We start from the raw sequence: 20,535 nt of genomic DNA, 5'->3' as shown, positions 1-20,535 counted from the left end.
TGGTATGAATCCTGCCTGGTCATAGTGGATGACCCTTGTGATGACTTGCTGGAGTCTTTTTGCTAGTATCCTATTTAAGATTTTTGCTTCTATATTTATTATGGAGATTGGTCTATAGTTTTCTTTCTCTGTTTTTGACCTGCCTGCCTTTGGGATCAGTACCATGTTTGTGTCGTAGAATGAATTTGGTAGAACTCCTTCTTGGCTTATTCTGTCAAATAGTTTAATATTGGGATTAGTTGTTCTTTGAATGTTTGATATAATTCATTTGTGAATCCATCTGGACCTGGGGATTTTTTCTTAGGAAGTTCTTTGATGGCTTATTCAATTTATTTTTTATTTCTTCCTCTTTTAGTCTAGGCAATTTATATTTTTGTAAGTATTCATCCATACCACCTAGATTGCCATATTTGTTGCCATATAATTGGGCATAGTAGTTTTTAATGATTGCCTTAATTTCCTCTTCATTAGAGGTGAGGTCTCCCTTTTCATCTTGGATATTGTCAATTTGGTTTATTTCTTTCCTTTTTTTAATTAGACTGACTGGTACTTTGTCTATTTTATTTGTTTTCTCAAAGTACCAGCTTCTAGTCTTATTTATTAAATCAATAGTTCTTTGACTTTCAATTTTATTAATCTCTCCTTTGAGTTTTAGGATTGCTAATTTATTCTTCATCTGAGGATTTTTAATTTGTTTGCTTTCTAATTTTTTGATTTGCATGCCCAATTCATTGACCTCTGCCCTTCTTAATTTGTTAATATATGAACTCAAGGATATAAATTTCCCCCTGAGTACTGCTTTGGCTGCATCCCATAGGGTTTGAAAGGATGTCTCATCATTGTAATTTTCTTCAATGAAGTTATTGTTTCTACAATTTGATCTTTAACTAACGTATTGTTTAATTTCCAATTAATTTTTGATTTACCTCTCCATGTTCCCTTACTAATTATTATTTTCATTGCATTGTGATCTGAGAAAGTTACATTTATTATTTCTGCTCTTTTGCACTTGTTTGCAATGTTTTTATGCCCTAATACATGGTCAATTTTTGTGAATGTACCATGTGCTGCAGAAAAGAAGGTATATTCCTTTTTGTCCCTATTTATTTTTCTCCACATGTCTACTAACTCTAATTTTTCTAAGATTTCATTCACTCTCTTACCTCTTTCTTATTTATTTTTTGGTTTATCTAGTTCAGATAGAGGAAGGTTCAGGTCTCCCACTAGTATAGTTTTTCTATCTATTTCATCCTTGAGCTCCTCTAGTTTCTCCTTTAGAAATTTGGATGCTATGCCATTTGGTGCATACATGTTGAGTACAGATATTTCTTCATTGTCTATACTGCCTTGTATCCGGATGTAATTACCTTCCCTATCTCTTTTAACTAGATTTATTATTACTTTGGCTTTGTCAGATATCATGATTGCAACTCCTGCCTTCTTTTTATCAGTTGATGCCCAATAGATTTGGCTCCATCCTCTTACTTTCACCCTATGCGTATTTACCTTCTTCATGTGTGTTTCTTGTAGCCAGCATATGGTAGGGTTTTGGATTCTAATACACTCTGCTATTCGCTTGTGTTTTATGGGTGAGTTCATTCCATTCACATTCAGAGTTATGATTACTAGCTGTGTATTACCCAGCATTTTGATTTCTACTCCTGTTCTTGCCTTTTCTTTTTTCACTATTTCCTTCGTTACAACAAGGCTCATTTTTAATCAGTCCCCCTAGTTCCCACCCATATTTTACTTCCCTTTCTACCCCCCTCCCTTCTCATTCACCCCCCTTATTTTCCCTGTAGTCTTTCTAAAATTAACCCCCACCCCCCTCCCTTGTTCTGCTTCCCTCCCCACCAGTCCATTTGTTACCCTTCTACTCCCCTTTAGGGCACAAATCTATTCTCTGCCCCAATGGATTGGATTGTTCTTCCCTCTTTAATTTCAAAGCACATAAGAGTTGAGTATTTCCTATCTCCTACTTCTTTACCCTTCCAGTGTATTGATGTTCTCCCCCCCTCCCACCATGAGCTTCTTTGTGACATATAAATTTACCCCCATTTGTTTCTTTTCCCATTTCTTTTAATATTAACCTATTTTTAGCTCTTGTTTTATATATATATATATATATACATACACATGTATATGTATTTATGCATGCATATATCTATATACCTATTTATGTCTTGTCCTTTCATTCTATAGTTTGTCACTGTTCCCTCTAAGTGTACTTCCTTTTGCTGCCCAGGTAATAACAGCAGTTTTTAAGAGTTACCAATGACCTCTTTTCTTATAGGGATACATATCATTTTAACTTATTGAGGCTCTGTGCTTGGATATCAAATTTTCTGTTCAGGTCTGGTCTTTTCTTTATGAATTCTTGGAATTCTTCTATTTTGTTGAATGACCATACTTTCCCCTTTAGGAATATAGTCAGTTTTGCTGGGTAGTTGATTCTTGGTTGTTCACCCAGTTCCCTTGCTTTCTGGAATATCACATTCCATGCCTTTCATTTTTTTAGTATGGATGCAGCCAGATCCTGCGTTATCCTCATTGTAGTTCCATGGTATCTGAATGACTTCTTTTTGGCAGCTTGTAATATTTTTTCTTTGGTCTGATAGTTCTTGAATTTTGCTATAACCTTCCTGGGTGTTGTCAGTTGGAGATTGAGTACAGGAGGTGATCTGTGGATTCTTTCAATCTCCACTTTTCCCTCTTGTTCTAGGATATTGGGGCAGTTTTCTTTAATAATTTCCTGTAGTATGATGTCCAGGCTTTTTCTTTTGTCATGGTCTTTGGTAGACCAATGATTCTTAAATTGTCTCTCCTTGAACAATTTTCTAAATCCTCTGTTTTGAGTGAGATGCTTCATATTTTCCTCAATTTTTTTATTCTTTTGGTTTTGTTTTATAGTGTCTTGCTGCCTTCAGGTCACTTAATTCTAGTTGTTGCATTCTGGTTCTTAAAGACTGGATTTCATCCCTGACTTTTTGGTCATCCTTTTCCTTCTGGTCTGATTTTCTTTGGAGGTCATCTTTCATTCTCTTTACCTCGTCTTTCATCTCCTTTTTCTCATCTTTCATCTCCTTTGCCTCATTTTCCAGCTGGTTGATTTTGGCTTTCAAGACACTATTTTCTGTTTCCAGATGATTTATCTTAGTTTTTTAAGTTCTTTTCCCAATTGTCTTCAGCCTCTCTTAATTGTCTTTTGAATTGCATTTTGAGTTCTTCCAAAGCCTGTATCCAATTCGCTGGGATTTCTGATTTTTCCTTTGCTGATCCCTCCCCCTCTGTGTCATTCGCTCTTTGCTTGTTACCTGTACAGAAGCTGTCTATTGTATTTCTTTCTTCTTTTTCTGTTGTTTACTCCAGTTTACCCCCTTCTTTGCTTTCCGTATTTGTCTGTGCTCTTGCTCCTCTCATTATTTTTGGTTTGGAGGCTGTCAGTCTCCCCCCTTGGAGCTTTGTCAGATCTCTTGGTACAGTCTCTGAGGGAGGAATGTTGGCTTCCCTGTCCTCTAGAGGCTTTTGATCAGATTAAGTTCAACTGGGTTGGGCTGTATGTGCTCTGAGGCCAAAGACTCCTGGAAGGCTGGAGCCAAATGGAAGGTCTCAGCCTCCCAGGCCCTCTCCAATTCTCCATCTGCTTCTCCACTGCCTGCATTCCATGCTCTGAACCTGGGTCAGCACTGTCTGCAAGGTACATCAGTGCCTTTGCCCACCCATAGGTTCCTGTCCTTGCCGGAGGCCCTGAACTTTGGGGGGGGGTGAAGGGGGGTTCCTGTCCTCCCTGAGCTCTGAGGACTCCTGATGGGATTAGGTTCAACTAGGTTGGTCTGGATGTACCCCAAGGCAAAAATCTCCATTGAGACTGGAGCCAGATGGAGGGACCCAGCCACAGGGCTGCAGGCTCTTCAGTCTCTCTCTAGCTGCTTCCCTGCCGCCTGTTGGATGCTCTGAGCCTGGCCCAGTTTGCCCTCAAGGTACACTCTCCAGACCAGCACCTTTGTCTGCCCAAAGGTTCCCACTGCCGCTGGGGGCTCCGCGCTCTGGGTTGGGGGGGAGGGGCCCTGGGACCTTCCTTCTGCCTTCCCCTTAGACCCAAGTGTTCTCAGATTCCGGCTTTGGGGGGGGCATACCTTTTGAATTGAGTCTAGAAGGAGGGTTCCCCACCTCTGTCCTGTTGTTAAGTTTGAATTTCAGTCCCCTAGGAGCATTCAGTTTGTGATCGGTAAGGAAGGGTTTTCAGAGGTCTGAACTTTTGCTGCTTCTAAGCTGCCATCTTGACTCCACCTCCCACTGTTAGGGTTTTCTTGGCAAAGATACTGGAGTGGTTTGTCATTTCCTTCTCCAGCTCATTTTCCAAATAAAGAAAATGAGGCAAACAGGGTCAAGTGCTTTGACCAAGGTCACGTGGTCAATGTCTAAAGTCACATTTTAATTCAGGTCTTCCTCACTCCAGGCCTGATGCTTTAACTACTAAGCTAATTAACCTAGCTCCTCTATTATATTAATGCAACATAATTTTTATTTAGCTATACAAAAATTGGTTTGAGTTTCTAGTTCTTTGCCACCACAAAAAGAACTTCTATAAATATTTTTTACACATATGGGTCCTTTTCCTCTTTAATCTCCTTGGGAATAAAAGCCTAAGACTCAGATTTCTGGGTATGCACAGTTTAATAACTTTTTGGGCATAGTTCCAAATTGCTTTCCAGAATGACTGGACCAATTCCTGGACAGCTCCATCAACAGTGTATTAATGTGCCTGTTTTCCTGCAGCCTCTCCAACATCTGTCATTTTATATTTTTGTCAATTTCCCAATCTGATGGATGTGAAATGCGACTTCTGAGTTACTTTCATTTAGATTTCTCTGATTATTAGTGATTTGGGGCACTTTTTCATATGGCTATTGATAGCCTAGATTTCTTCCCTAGAAAAATGACTGTTTATATCCATTAACTATCAATTGATGAAAGGTTCATTGTTATATGTTAATAATATATATCATATATGGATATTTGTATGTATGTTATATATCTAGATGTATATAGTATGTATATGTATGTATATATATATATATATATTAAAATTGTTTCTTAATCTGGAAATGAGAACTTTATCAGGGAAACTTGCTATAAATATTTTTCCCAGCTACCCATTTCCCTTTAAATTTTAGCTACACTTTGTGTGAAAACTTTTAACTTTATATAAGCAAAAATGTTTATCTTATTTGATTTCCTCTATTCATTTCACCATAAACTTCTTCTCTGTCCAAAGATCTTAAAGGTAATTTGTTCCTTGCTCCTCTAATTTGTTTATTATTTCATCATTTGTCCACATACCCATTTGGAACTTATCTACTATATGGTGTGAGATGTAGGTCTACACTTTGTTCCTGCCAAATCTTCCAAACTCCTTTCTGGTTTTTCAAGTGGTAAATGAAGTTTTGTTTGTTTTTATTAACATAAATGAACATTTAGCTACTGCTTATTTCTACTTATTTTCTACAACAGCTTCGACAGGCCGGCTAAACCTTGTGAGGGTAGCCATCGGGTCCTCGTGGACCCCTGGTGAACTAGGGCTTTGCTCACCCAGCATGTGAAGACTGCTTCGGCTGAACAGACGGAAGAAACCAATAAGAAGGTTCAACGGCTGAGAGGGCGACGCAGCAAGGCTGTGCAAGGAGTGCTTAGGGCATGTTGGAGCACAAAAGACAACACAGCCATCCAATGCCCCTGAGGAAGTCTCCAGATGTAACAACTTCGTGCCACTGGACCCAGGCTTCCAACGCCGAGAGAGTGGGACTGTCTCTGTGCATCGACTTTTCCACTTAAATCTTTGTGCACAAGTGTCTTTGTGCACAAAAACACACAAAGACAATAGTCATCCTCCGTTACCGAGAGCCTACTACTAGACTAGACTAGATTTCTACTTATACACTTAATCTGTTCCATTGATTAGATCCATTGACTTTTTATGCTGTTCTTTTCTCCCCTAACCATTCTATACCCATTATTTTCCTTGAGATTCTTGACCTTTTGTTTCTGTAGATGGATTTAGTTGGGTTTTTTGTTTTTGTTTTTTGGATCTGCAAAAGAATCCTTTGGCAAATGTATTGGCATGGCAATGAATAAGGTGTTTTTTAAAAAATCTCTTCCCTATGCTCAAAGGGCGCTAAAAGACTGCCTGCCCTTTGATCCAGCCATAGCACTGCTGGGTTTGTACCCCAAAGAGATAATAAGGAAAAATACATGTACAAGAATATTCATAGCTGTACTCTTTGTGGTAGCAAAACATTGGAAAATGAGAAGATGCCCTTCAATTGGGGAATGGCTAAACAAATTGTGGTATATGTTGGTGATGGAATATTATTATGCTCAAAGGAATAATAAAGTGGAGGAATTCCATGGGAACTGGAACAACCTTCAGGAATTGATGCAGAGTGAAAGGAGTGGACCCAGGGAAACATTGTACACAGAGACTGATACACTGTGGTACAATCGAATGCAATGGACTTCTCCATTAGTGGCAATGCAGTGATCCAGAACAACCCAGAGGGATCTATGAGAAAGAACACTATCCACATCCAGAGGAAAAACTGTGGGAGTAGAAACACAGAAGAAAAACAACTGCTTGACTACATGGCTCAAGGGGATATGATTGGGGATGTAGACTCTAAATGAACATCCTAATGTAAACATCAATAACATGGAAATAGGTTCTGATCAAGGACACAAGTAATACCCAATGAAATTGCTCCTTTGCTGTGGGAAGGGTGGGTGGAGGGGAGGGAGGGAAATAATGTGATTATTGTAACCAAGGAATAATGTTCTAAATTGACTAAATTAATTCAAATGGAAAAAAAGAAAGTTAATAAAAATAAAAATCTCTTCCCATTCATCTATTCTCCACTTAGCTACCAAATAATCTTAAAGCATAGTTTTATATTACTCTCCTCCTCTCTCAATTCAATAAACTCCAGTAGTTCCACTTTCTCCAGGATGAAATATATAACACTCTGGCTTTTAAAGTCCTTTATAAGCTGACCCTTTCTTATACATCCAGACTTCTTATGTTAGCCCTCATAATGTATTCTATCATCCAGGTGACCAGAAGACTATACAATGAATAGTGTTTTCCCCATGCCTGGGATGCTCTTTCTCCTCACCTCCTCTTCCTAACTTTCTGGTCTTTCTTCAAGTCTCAGCTAAACTTCTATAATCCAGTTCTCTTCTATACTAATGTCTTCCCTTTTAGATCACCACCCATTAAAAGTGTCTAGATAATGCTAGGACATAGTTACTTGTATGTTGCCTACCCCATTAGAATGTGAACTCCTTGAGGAAAGCAATTGTTTCTACCTTTTATATTTAATGCATGCTTACTGACTTGTTAACTTCAATTTCTCTATCTCTTTTGGCTAAGTTTTGTGGTTAATATACAGAAATGCTAGAGTTTTGTGTGGATTTATTTTACGTCCTGAAACTTTGCTGAAGTTATTACTTCATTTAATTTTTAGTTGATTCTAGGGCTAAATAAAACATTAAGTCATCTATAAAGAGTGAACCATTTTGTCACCCCATTCTTATGCTTCCTCCCTAAATTTCTTTTTTCTTGTCTTATTATAGGTAGCATTTCTTAAATTATATAAGAAAGAAGTGGAAATAATGGACATCCTTGTTCTACCTCAATCATACTGAACAGGTCCCTAGTTTATTACAATTATATTTAATTCCGGTCTTTGATTTCAGATACTACTTTTATTAATTTATCTGTTTTTCACAGGAATTACTGTTGTATCTATTTAATTTAGGTTGTATATTTTTATTGGCATATAATTTGGTAAAAATAACAATATTTTCCATTAATTTTTCATTTGTCATGAATTTTTTTATTTTTGATGTTAATTTTCTTTTTTTTAATCAAATTAGCTAATGGCTTATCTGTTGTTTTGCCTTAAACTTTATGTCTTCCTTGAGTTTCAGAAGGATTTTTGGTGTTTTATTGGATTAAAAAAATTTTTTTTTATTTTCTGGGCGATGTAAGGTTTAGCATTTCTTTTTTTAAATTTATTTAAATTTGTGTTTGCTACATTAAAATACTCAGGTAATTCCCTCCTTCTTTTCTAAATATTCATTCCCATTTCCTCTTTTTTTTAATCATTTGTTACATTAAAATACCCAGGTAATTCTTCTCCTTCTCTCCCCTCTCCCATTAGAGAGAACAGCATCTAACAAAAAGATATATGTATAATAATTCTATTTATCTGTTCTTTCTCTGGAGATGGACACACACATCATTCTTCAAATAATATTTCTTTTACTGTTCGATATTCCCTGGGTTCTGCTCTTTTCCCTCTTTATAATTTTATGTAGGGTTTTCCATGTTTTGTTTTGTTTTGTTTTATAAATTTATCTGCTCATTTCTTACAGAACAGTAGTCCCATCACAACCATATGCCTCAACTTGTGTAGCCATTCCCCAATAGATAGGAATAGCTTCAATTTCCATTTCTTTGCCACCACAAAGAGAGCTGCTATAAATATTTTAGAACACAGATTCTTTACCTTTTCTCCTGATCACCTTAGGAAATAAACCTAATAGTGGTATTGCTGGGTCAAAAGGTATAGTTTTTTTAACTCTGAGCATAATTCTAGATTGTTCCCCAAAATGGTTGGATCTGTTCACAGTTCCATCAACAATGTATTAGTGTCCTTATTTTCCATATCCACTCCAACATGTCATTTGCCCTTATATCATGTTAGCCAATTTGATAGGTGTGAAGTATGATTGTTTTGATGTGCATTTCTCTAATTAATGATGATTTAGAGTATTTTTTCATATACTTACATGTAGCTTTGATTTCTTTATCCAAAAACTTCATATCTTTTGGCCACTTGCCAATTGGGGAATGGCTCTTATTTTCAATATATTTGAGAGATGAGAGCTCTATTCAAGAAATGTCTATTTTTTAAAAAGTCCCAACTTTCCTACTTTCCTTCTAATCTTGGCTACATTAATTTTATTTGTACAAAACCTTGATGTAATATATTTAATATTATCCACTTTACATAATGCTATCCCATTTATTCATAAATTCTTCTAATACACTGCTGGTGGAGTTGTGAATTGATCCAACCATTCTGGAGGGCAATTTAGAATTATGCCCAACGGGTGCTAAAATACTGCCTGCCCTTTGATCCAGATATAACACTGCTGGGTTTATATCCCAAAGAGATAATGAGGAAAAATGTTTGTACAAAAATATTTATAGCTGCATTCATTATAGTGATAAAAAATTGAAAAATGAGGGGATGCTCTTCAAATGGGGAATGGCTGAACAAATTGTGGTATCTAATGGTGATCAAATACTATTGTGCTGAAAGGACTGATGATCTGGAAAATTTCTATGTGAACTAGAAAGATCTCCAGGAATTGATGCAGAGTGAAAGAAAAGCAGAACCAGGAGAACATTGTATACAGAGACAATACACGGTGGCATAATCAAATGTAATGGACTTTTCTACTAGCAGCAATGCAATGACTCAGGACAATCCAGAGGAACTTATATGAGAAAGAACACTATCCACATCTAGAGGAAGAACTGTGGGAGTAGAAATTCATAAGAAAACATACGATTTATCACTTATTAATATGGATATATGATTAGGAGTTTTGCTTTTAAAAGATGACTATTACAAAAATGAATAATATGGAAATAGGATTTGATTGATAATATATGCCTAACCCAGTGAAATTGCTTGTCAACTCCAGGAGGGGAGAGGGAAGGCAGGAGGGAAACAAGAATCATGTAACCATGGAAAAAAATTTTAAATTAAAAAATAAAAAGCACAAAGATAAAATTTAGTTATAAAATTTCTCTTAAGGTCTGCTTTAGCTGGATCCTCAAAATTTTGGTATGTTGTCCCATTATTTCCATTAGCTTTAACAGAACTATCTTTTGCTCCTATGATTTGTTCTTTAGAATTATTATATAGTCTTAATCCTTTTTCCATGGCCTCTTATTGAAAATAATTTTTATTGTATTTAATAAGGTTCAGGGGGTTGTAATACACAGCAAAAAATAAAATGACAAAACGATTTTGATCAAATAAAGGATTTCCTCAGTTCATGAAAATGAAGTATAAAATTTGTGGATGATACAATGTCAAAGTTGTGACCATCTCAGAGTGTAGCTAACGAACAGAGAAGTGAGTCATGGGAATTTATTAGATTGAGGAACTGAACAGTTAAGGTATTTGAAAGGGTATCAATATGTTTGATGAAGTCTCCTACTATAAGGACAGAAGACAGAAAGAAGAGAAAAATGGAGAACAAGGTTTTGAAGTCAATGAGAAGGAAAGATATGGATGATAAATTTGGATTATATGAACCCTTAAAGGACAGGCTATTGAAAATGGTAAAGGGAGGGTCTGGAAATGGCACGGTTGTGCAAAGAGGATTCAGATTCTCCCACTGTGAAGAGTCAGGAAGATAGACTGGAATGGAAGGTGCTTTGGTTGGGAGTCATGTCTTATTGAAACCTAGAAGATGGAAGGGGGAAAGCAGGAAAACAGTTTAAGTTGAAAGGAATCATGTTCATTATGGAGCAGACATTGCAGAGGGCACAATGGAAAAGGCAGTGAGATATGAAATGGGACATTCTGAGGATGAATGGAGAGGAGGGGGTTGAGATAGATGGGCTTGAGAGAATGGAATGGGGAGGACCGGAAACATTTTGTATATTGGCAGACGGAAAATGCTTAGCATTAAGTCTAGAGAACATCAGGAATTAAAGAAATTCACCAAGGGAGACATAGCATCATGCTAATGTTCAAGGTCTTCCCTTAAGGCTCAACCTCTTAGAAAATGGTGATTTTGTGACCTGTGAGACCTAAAGGGGTGACATCTCAGAAGGCGAGAGAAGCAGGTGGAGGTAAGCCTAATCAAGAGGCAAGGGTGCCTTATCTTGGAAAAAGACCTAGCAGGCAGGAAGTGGAAGAGATTTTGGCCAGAGGGCAGTCCTGAGCTGGAGATGGTCCTGGAAGCCCCACTAGGTTGAGCAAAAAGCATGTTGAAGATGGCCTAGGAAACATGTAGGCAGAGAAGCTCTTGTCTTCTACTTCTGGATGGCTGGCACTGGAACTGAAGGATTACCCTTGGAGGGGTAAGGATAATTTGTCAATGCTTCTGTGTGGCCCAAAGTGAATGGGAAATGTTTATACAGTTACATAAAAAGTCTCTACTTTGCAAGGAAGTATAATGAGTGTAATGGGCTATTTTCAAGTGTTTTGCATCCTGTATTTGTTCACAAATACCTAAGAATCCTTTGCATCTTATGCATTTTCTGTGGTAGACAAAATAAAAGACTGTCCCATATCCCAAACCTAAGAGTATTTTTGATGGAGGACATCTTCCCACAAAGGATAAACCCTAGACACAAGCCAGACAAAAACTTTAAGATTTTCCTGAAAAAATCTAGGTCAGGGCATGAGCAACTTGACCCTATAAGGTCAGGTCCCAAGAATAAAACCCAGTCTATGGGGATCCAGAATCATCAAGCTAAGAGGAAGTTCAAAGATTATCTAGTCCAAAAGTGTCCAACTCAGGCAAGCAGGCAGCAAGACTACCCAGTGCCACCCAAACCAGATTAAAATTTAACTGGGAAATATTCAACAAAATAAATATATAAGAGCTATAATGTCATTTTGTGGTTTTCTAAGTCAACATGTGGCCCCCAGGGATGTTTCTATTTGAATCTGACACCACTAGTAAGAGTTCACACAAAGACCACACACACACATTAAAGATGAACATGCTGAAGAGATAGACCAAAATTACAAAGGTTTTCATTATCAATCAGGATACAAATTCAGGTCCTGTGACTCCAAGTTCTATCCTCTTCCTTATGCTTCTTTCCTTAATTTGTAAGTAAATCCACTCAAATGCATCTTTTCAACTCAACTTAATGAATATCTACCAAGTACCTACTGGGTGCAGGGCACTCTGCTGGGCTAGGGAGTGGTGGATTGCACATGTAAAGGACATACAGGGAAGCTTCTTCTCCTTGGAGACAAGGTCACCTCTAGGAGCCCTTACAGGTAAGAAGGGATATGCTCATGAGTAGGCAGGAACATCTGGTCTCTAGGAAGAAGAGACTGCAATGGAACCTGGAGAGAGACCTGTGCACTCAAACAGTCCCTAGAGGGAACCATATGCACCAAGCAGCAACCCCCAAAGATGCTAACATGACAGAACTCAAATCTATCAAACTGACCAATATTACAGTAAAGGAAAGTGATAAATGTTGGAGGGGTGGTGGCAAATTTGGGATCTTAATTCACTGTTGATGGAGTTGTGTACTGATCTAACCAATCTGGAAGGCAATTTAGAACTATGCCCCAAAGGGCTATGAAACTCTGCATATCCTTTGATTCTTAACACCACTACTAGGTCTGTATCCCAGAGATCATAAAAAGGGGGAAAGGGCCTATTAGTACAAAAATAGAGCAGCTCTTTCTGTGATAGCAAAAAACTGAAAATCGAGGGGATGTTTATCCATTGGGAAATGGCTGAACAAATTGTGGTGTATGATGGTGATGGAAAGTCCTGTGCTGTAAGGAATGATGAACAGAATGATTTCAGAAAAAGCTGTAAAGACCTACATGAATTGGTGCAGTGAAATAAGCAGAACCAGGAGAACAATATACACAGTAACTGCAATATTGTTCACTGATCAACTGTGAAAGCCTTAGCTGCTCATAGCAATGCAGTGACCCGGAACAATTCTGAAGGATTTACAACAAAGAATGCTATCCACTTCCAGAGAAAGAACTGTAGGAGACAGAATGCAGATCAAAGTATATGATTTTTCATATTAGTTTATTTAAGTTTTTATTTAGGGGTTTTAATTTTATCCGAGTATCCTCTTACAACAATGACTAATATAGAAGTATGTTTTGCGTGATAACACATGTATAACCCAGATCAAATTGCTTACAATCTTGGGGAGAGGGGAAGAAGACAATTTGGATCTTATAATTTCAGAAAATATATGCTGAAAATTGTTATTACAGATAATTGGGAAAGTAAACTATCTTTTTTTTTTTAATGGCAATAGAAACAGGAGACAGAGCAAATCAAGCAGACCTTGACACAGTGCTGGTGAGCCCAAGGGTGGTGTCAGTGATAGGCATTCTGGCTGCCACCCCCTGTACAGACAGGGCCTCAATGCATGAAACAGGCAAAAGAGACAGCTTCAACAAGAAAAAAAAAAACAATGGAGACAAAAGTCTCAAAGAAGCAAGGAAACTGGAATGGAAAGAGATTGCTGGACTAGGAATATTCCCTGAGGAGCTAAGGAGTGCAGAGCCAATGTGGGGGACAAAAGCCCAGATTTTACCCTTTTCAAGTCATATGGGATAAAGGGAAATGGAAGCCTCAGTTAAACCTCTAAGAGACAGGATTCTTTCCCCTTATATCACATGGGGCCTAGCAGGGAGGATTGATGAACTGACTGGCAACCATGAGCTACATAGGACTGGATGGCTCCCTGTGGGAAGGGTTGGAGAGCCATCTAGACTGTCTACGGGGCTCAGAAGCAAGGCCATTTTGTTAGATTAAGTAAAAACATGACCTATATTCTTATTAGCCCAAGCACGTGTTCAAGGTCCTTTCTGGGAAATATAAAAGAAATGAATACAAATGGTTTTCCACCAATAACAAAAATTATACTCTAGATTATGTCAGGAGTCAAAATCCAGTTAACAGAGGTGATAGATAAAGCATAGTTCTAGCAGTCAAGGGCTTTACAGTTCAGGAGAATTAAGGCAGAAGCTCTCACCAGCACAGAACCCCAGAGATGGAAGGGATCTTAAAGACTCTCCCAGACGTAATCCAAAAGGAGTCATCCAGCTTCTGCTCAAGGATCTTAAATAAGGAGGCACGCGTGCACACATACAGACACACACAAGTCTAAAACTTGCCTCAACTTAAAACTCATTGCTTTTAGTTCTTCCTTCTGGGGACAAGCAGAACAAGCATAATCCCTCCTCAAGACAACCCTTCAAATAACTCAAGAGTCCTCATGTTGTACCCCCACCACCAAATACTCTCTTTTCCAAGTTAACCATCCCCAGTTCCTCAGTCAATCCCTGTGCCATGCTCTTGGAGTCCTTCACCATTCTGGCTGTCCTCCTCTAGACATTCCCCAATGAGAAAGACAGGGAACAAGGATCAAGTTTTCTCAGTTTATCCTCAGGTATTAGGATTAACTGGTGTTGATGGGAGAGCAAAAGGAAAAGGCGGCTCTGGAGAAAAGTTGATGTTCAGCAATAGTTGTCCCCATCCTTCCAAGGGCCATTCTTCACAATACAAGGATGTTTTCATTGTTTTCCTGATCCTCCTTTAATCACCTACTTATCCTTTGGCCTCCTCGTTTTTTCCTGCACACTTATAGTTCTCCCTTGAACATCTAGGGCTCCCTATCATGGTTCCTATCAGGTAAACAGAGATCTATTTCTTTCTTTCTTCCTCCATCAAAATTTGATATCCTGTGTCCAAGTCCTTCAAAGGTCGGATTTCAGGCATATGGCAATATGTAAATTTGGAATAAACCTATAAATTAATCCCTGCTAAATTCTTAATTTGACACTGCTCACCCAGACCAATTCTCACACAGCCAACATTTTGCTTTCATCTAATTATGCTCTCTAAGAAAGCTTTTAAGAAGTGAGAATGATGCTAGACAGTTTGAGCCAAGTAAGTCAAATCATACCAAACTGCCTTCATAAAGATCCATCCCAATTTAGGACTAGTCCCAGAGCCCTCCAGTGGTGCTCCTAGTTACTAGAAGCTGAACCAAGTTAGTAGCAAAGGTGGCTGAAAATCAGAAGGCCATTTGGAAATTTTAGATGAGGAGGAAGGGTTTGGGGTACAAAGAGGAAAAGAGACCAGGATAAACTCTTACGACCCCTCCAAGCAAGTCTATAAATGAAAAAGTTATAGGCAGTGAGAGGAAAAGCCTCAAAATAAAGTTTTCTTATATAGCCCTCCAAAAGGAAAAGAAAAGGCTTTTAAACCTTTGAGCCAAAGAACTAGGGAAATTAAGCTAGAGCTCTTCCAGCTCCCTGGCAGCTTACATCATGACTTAACACCCCTCCACTGAGAAGTAGTTACCTAGATCTCTAGGTGTGGGGGAGCTGATGCCTACTCTAGTCCCTGTGACAACAGCAGTCACATGGCACTGGGGGAGTGATAGAGCAGGCTTTTAAAAAACAATTAGAGCTATTTTAACATTTTAGTCCCAAGGCAGTATCTAGTTGCTATGACAACACCAGCTCTCCAAGGAAACCCAACAACCAATGTGGTTGATCCCCCCTTCATGTTGGCTGCATATACACCAGAAGGCAGTCATGAATGCCACGGGATGCTTCTACTAAAAAAAAAAAGAAAAGGTTATTCTAGGACAGTAATGGTTCCCTCCCAAAATCAAATCTGGCTATTCTGATCACCAGGAAATGACTTTTTAAAAATACCTGGTCCAAAAAAAATATTAGTATGTCAAGGAAAACGGAAGTTCCAGTTCAATAATTTTAGAAAATATGCAGACCAAATTATATATATATGTGTGTGTGTATATATATATATATATTTTTTTTTTTTTTTAAACCCTTACCTTCCGTCTTGGAGTCAATACTGTGTATTGGCTCCAAGGCAGAAGAGTGGTAAGGGCTAGGCAATGGGGGTCAAGTGACTTGCCCAGGGTCACACAGCTGGGAAGTGTCTGAGGCCAGATTTGAACCTAGGACCTCCTGTCTCTAGGCCTGGCTCTCAATCCACTGAGCTAACCAGCTGCCCTCCAAATTCTATATATTTTGACTCAGATTGGTTTAAATAACGTTAGTTTGGGAAGAAATATGAATATTTCATTTCAGGGTTCAGCAAATGAATCTAGTTCATTGTGATTCTTGCTTCCCATTTTAAAAAGAAAAGCAAGTGGGAGATAAGAGATCCTCCCCTTTTGTCACTGAAAAGGAAAATTTCATCTGGAGGTGGAAGACAAGTCAGGACTATGCCTAAATGGATAACAAGAGTTTGATGAGAGGAAAGAGTTTCATAAGCCTTGAAAAATTCTAAGCTTAAATCTACCGTTATTAGGCATTCAAGATATGATTATATTCAGCCATAGCACTGCTGGGTTTGTACCCCAAAGAGATAATAAGGAAAAAGACTTGTACAAGAATATTCATAGCTGCGCTCTTTGTGGTGGCCAAAAATTGGAAAATGAGGGGATGCCCTTCAATTGGGGAATGGCTGAACAAATTGTGGTATATGTTGGTGATGGAATACTATTGTGCTCAAAGGAATAATAAAGTGGAGGCATTCCATGGGGACTGGAACAACCTCCAGGAATTGATGCAGAGTGAAAGGAGTGGACCCATGGAAACATTGTACACAGAGACTGATACACTGAGGTACAATCTAATGTAAAGGACTTCTCCATTAGTGGCAATGCAGTGACCCCAAACAACCTGGAAGGATCTACGAGGAAAACCACTATCCATATCCAGAGGAAACACTGTGGGAATAAAAACACCAAAGAAAAACAACTGCTTGAATACATGGGTTGAAGAGATATGGTAGAGGATGTAGACTCTAAATGAACATCCTAGTGCAAAGAACAACATGGAAATAGGTTCTGATCAAGGACTCAAGTAATACCCAATGAAATTGCTCATTGGCTGTGGGAAGGGTGGATGCAGGGGAGGTAGGGAAACAATGCAATTATTGTAACCAAGGAATAATGTTCTAAATTGACTAAATAAACTAATTCAAATGTGTGTGGGGGGGGGGGGGATATGATTATATTCCTAATCCCTTTGGTTTTCTTCTCAGGATTGGTTTTACAACATCCCCAAACTCTATCTGTTCAATTACTATCCACTCTTCAAGATTTACATTAACTTCTTAAAAAAAAAAAATCCTTACCCTCTGTCTTAGTATCAATTCTAAGACAGAAGAGTGACAAGGGGCTAGGCAATCAGAGTTAAGTGACTCACTCTGGGTCACATAGCTAGCTGGCATCAATTTCTACCTCTTCCAAGAATTCTTCACCGTTCTTCCCAGTCAAAACCTTTCCTTCTGAATATAGTACTTTATATCTCTCTTACTCTTCTCCATAGGATAGGAACTGGACAGGTGATTTCAATGGTACAAGTAACTCCTTTTTGAAAAAAAATTCCTCTACCAATGTAGCTTAGCACCATCTCTTTGAATTAGTCTTAGGAGTTTAAATGAGTGGCTCAGGTCAAACACAGCCAGTAAGTGTCTGAGATGAGACTTGAACCTGTTTTCCTGGCTCCAAAGGCTTACTTTCTATCCATTGTGCCATATATTAGATTATATATTATACTGTATACAAAGAATTTCCCTTACTAGTCTTTAAGCTTCATAAGGGCCAAGGCTGGGTAGTACAGTGCATTATACATAGGATACAGATTCAAACACAGATTTAATGAAAGGATGATCGAAATATTGATCATCTTTACTCACTTGGTCCAGTATTATGGCATCCCTTAGGATCCTCCTTACTGACGCTAAGTGCACACAGGAATCTGGGCCAGAAGTAGACTGGAAACTTTTACTCTAGAACAGAAAGCTATCCACAGAGAGGAAAGAGAACTCATAGTCTAGTTCCGATTCTACCACAGTAAGATCTTGAGCAAGTCACTTACCTATACCATGTTTTTCTTTATCTATGAAAATGAAGTTAACATTACCAGTTATTATTCTGTAAGGATGTTGTGGAATTCCAACAAGATATTGTATATGAATATGCTTTGAAAAGTACAAAGCACCATACAAATATTACTATTATTATTGTTATTATCTGATCATGAAATGCTAGTTGATGAATTATACAAGGTCAGGGCCCTCTCTAAGAAAATATGTAAGATCCTATAACTCTTTGGGCATAATTCTTCAATGACACGTGCATGTCTAACTTCAGAGAAAAAACTGATTTAACAGAAATAAGAAAGGCATCATTTTATATATATATATACATATATCTTTTTGTCAAATGTGTGTAATTGGAAATCTTGTACCTTTGAACTACATTCCCCAGGAGCCCACTGACGTCCTGTCTTTACATGCTAATGTAGACAGGAAATAAATTAGGGGGAGTTGTGTCTAGGCCTCTTCTCTTCCTGTGAGGGCAGCTGTGAACACAGGATTTTTGAACAGGTAGATTAGTTTGGGCACATGGTTTTATTTTGTTACCTTTTTATTCCTTTACTTCTAGTGATTATTAATAAATCTTATAAAATATAATATTTGAAGTTATTATATATTAATTTAATTTTTACAAATGATGCCTTCTCTGATGAGGGAAAGGGCAAGAGGAAGTTACTTAGGCATTTTAATGTAACCAACAAACAAATAAATCAAGTTAATTTTTTTTTAAAAGAAAAAATGTGAGGTCTAAAGGAATAATTTAAGGAAGGATTCTGGGGCCCTAAAGATGAATCATAAAAAGAGAGATCAGACTTTCGGCAAAGAGAATTAAGGCTCATACCTTTGCAGGGAAGACTAATAATAAGGGGGAAATTGCATTTTATGAGACTCTCTGAGCCAGTCGAATTAGGAATTATGCCTTTGTGGAGGGTAACACTAAAAGGAAAATATCTATATTTTATGCCTACATCTATTATGGGAAGGGGTCTTTTATTTTAGGACAACTAGAAAGGAATGGACTGAAAATACCCCTAGTCTGGAGGACATAAATGATCCAAATAGACACTAAAGTAATTCTGATAATTCATTATAACACAGAGACTATAACACAGAGATTTAATAACACATAATAATCATTGCAAGAGAGCAAAGAAGTCATATAAAGGCTCATATGCACCCAAGTGCCTGCACACACATGCGTGCATACACACAAACACACATTCTTCTTTGGAAAATTGTCACAGTATTATCTGGAGAGGAAAATATCACAAAAATCTTTCCCCTGAGTTCCCTAACAACTTACTCCCAAATAAGTTTTTGCTACATCATCCAGAAAGAGAATCTCTTACTAGATAGTATAATGGAAATTTATTATCATTTCAGTATTTTTAATTTTTAAAAATCAGTGCAAGGACCCCTAGACACCATTCAAAATATACTAAAAAGCATTCTCTGAATATTAGTTCTGCTTTAGACACATGCAACAGCATCCTTTGATGAGGGCAAAAGTCCTTCTACAAACCATCACTTTTCACTTCCTTCTTTTGTAGAGACATCTAGTCCCATTTAATTTGTGATGAAAATGAGGCACAGAAGGTGAAAGGACCAGTCATGATAATATATTGTCAGTTAGTACCAGAACTAGAAATACTGATTTCCCACTAAGGATGCTGCCTAACCTATTTTCCTATGGCCTGTACCTGAGAGGACTAAAAGTCAAGTCTCTTCCTTGCAGTCAATATCATCATTATTTCTGTGGGGTCCAAAGTGGAGGAGTGGTTGTTGGGTAACTGGGCCCTGAGAATGGTCTATGACATCCTGGTCTCCCCAGCCATCTACAGTTGCCAATCCCTGGACCCATTTTCTTCTTCCCCTTGGCCACCCTACTTATCCTTTCTCAGCTTCCACAGCTCCTATACTTGGTCCCAGCCCTCCTCACAGAAAATCAGTTGTAGTGCCTTATCTATGTCATCCACCACATGGGAAGCTTCTAACAGGCTGGGATCAAGAACAAAGTCTCGGTGTCCATGGAACGGAGTGTCTGTCTGTCCCCGAGAGGGGCTATATACCCCACTACGTACTAGGATGGACAAGCATCTCTCTGCAGTCGGTGGTCCTTGCTTTTCCTCGATGACTTCATAAGACTCCTGTACTTGACCCTTCCCATTCTTCTGCAGGTAGCGGTTGTACAGGTTGGCACCATAGATATCACTCACTGGATTATCACTGGTCAAAAGCAGCCAGAAGAGAAAAAGAGCAAATCAATGTTAACAGAAAATTAACCAAAAGATAGCCAAAAGATGGAAGGTTAGAAGGGAATAGAGAGGGAGAACAGGGGAGGCTCTGAGTGTATATGGAGGGAGATAGGAAGGCTAGCAGGGGGAAGAGATGGGAAAGGGTCCAGAAGGTCAGAAGTTTAGAGGAAAAGGTACGAGGCATTACCCAATGGCATAGAGTTTGCGGATAGGGGCCCAAGCCCGTCTCTCTGCCTGCTTCCTGATCAGAACTTCCGCATACTGGTAAGTAGTGAGGGTGGGCTTCCCCATCAGACCTGCATATTTCAATTCCTTGCCCGTCACTTTTCGGTAGATGCTCTCCAGGCAGAGAAGAAAGGTGCCATGGCCAAACCTAGCCAAGAAGATAATCCATCAGCTCACCTTCAACCAGTTCCTTCCTCTTGATGAAATTGTCACTTCAATCCCATCAGAAATTTCTTCACCAACTGAGGTTAAGCACCAATGGTCCTTTCTAAACTTTCATTTAAAGATCCTTGTCATGAATCCATTTAAATAACTTTAA

General features: G+C 38.3%; 1 protein-coding gene across 5 annotated transcripts in view; it reads right to left on the bottom strand.

Moving 5' to 3' along the window:
* Positions 1–18,807: 18,807 nt before the first annotated feature.
* HDHD5 (haloacid dehalogenase like hydrolase domain containing 5) overlaps positions 18,808–20,535 on the bottom strand; it is a 29,914-nt gene continuing 28,186 nt past the window's right edge. For all 5 annotated transcript variants that reach the window (XM_007503835.3, XM_016425983.2, XM_056799083.1 and 2 more), the window contains exons 7-8: positions 20,179–20,364; positions 18,808–19,962 (exon numbers count right to left, since the gene is read on the bottom strand). In XM_007503835.3, coding sequence (XP_007503897.1) covers positions 19,650–19,962; positions 20,179–20,364 — 499 coding nt within the window. In that variant the 3' untranslated portion in view covers positions 18,808–19,649. The remainder of the gene's footprint in view (positions 19,963–20,178; positions 20,365–20,535) is intronic.

Source organism: Monodelphis domestica, chromosome 5 (assembly GCF_027887165.1).
Source record: "Monodelphis domestica isolate mMonDom1 chromosome 5, mMonDom1.pri, whole genome shotgun sequence".
Classification (NCBI taxonomy): Eukaryota; Metazoa; Chordata; class Mammalia; order Didelphimorphia; family Didelphidae; genus Monodelphis; species Monodelphis domestica.
This window is presented reverse-complemented; position numbering and strand designations above follow the sequence as displayed.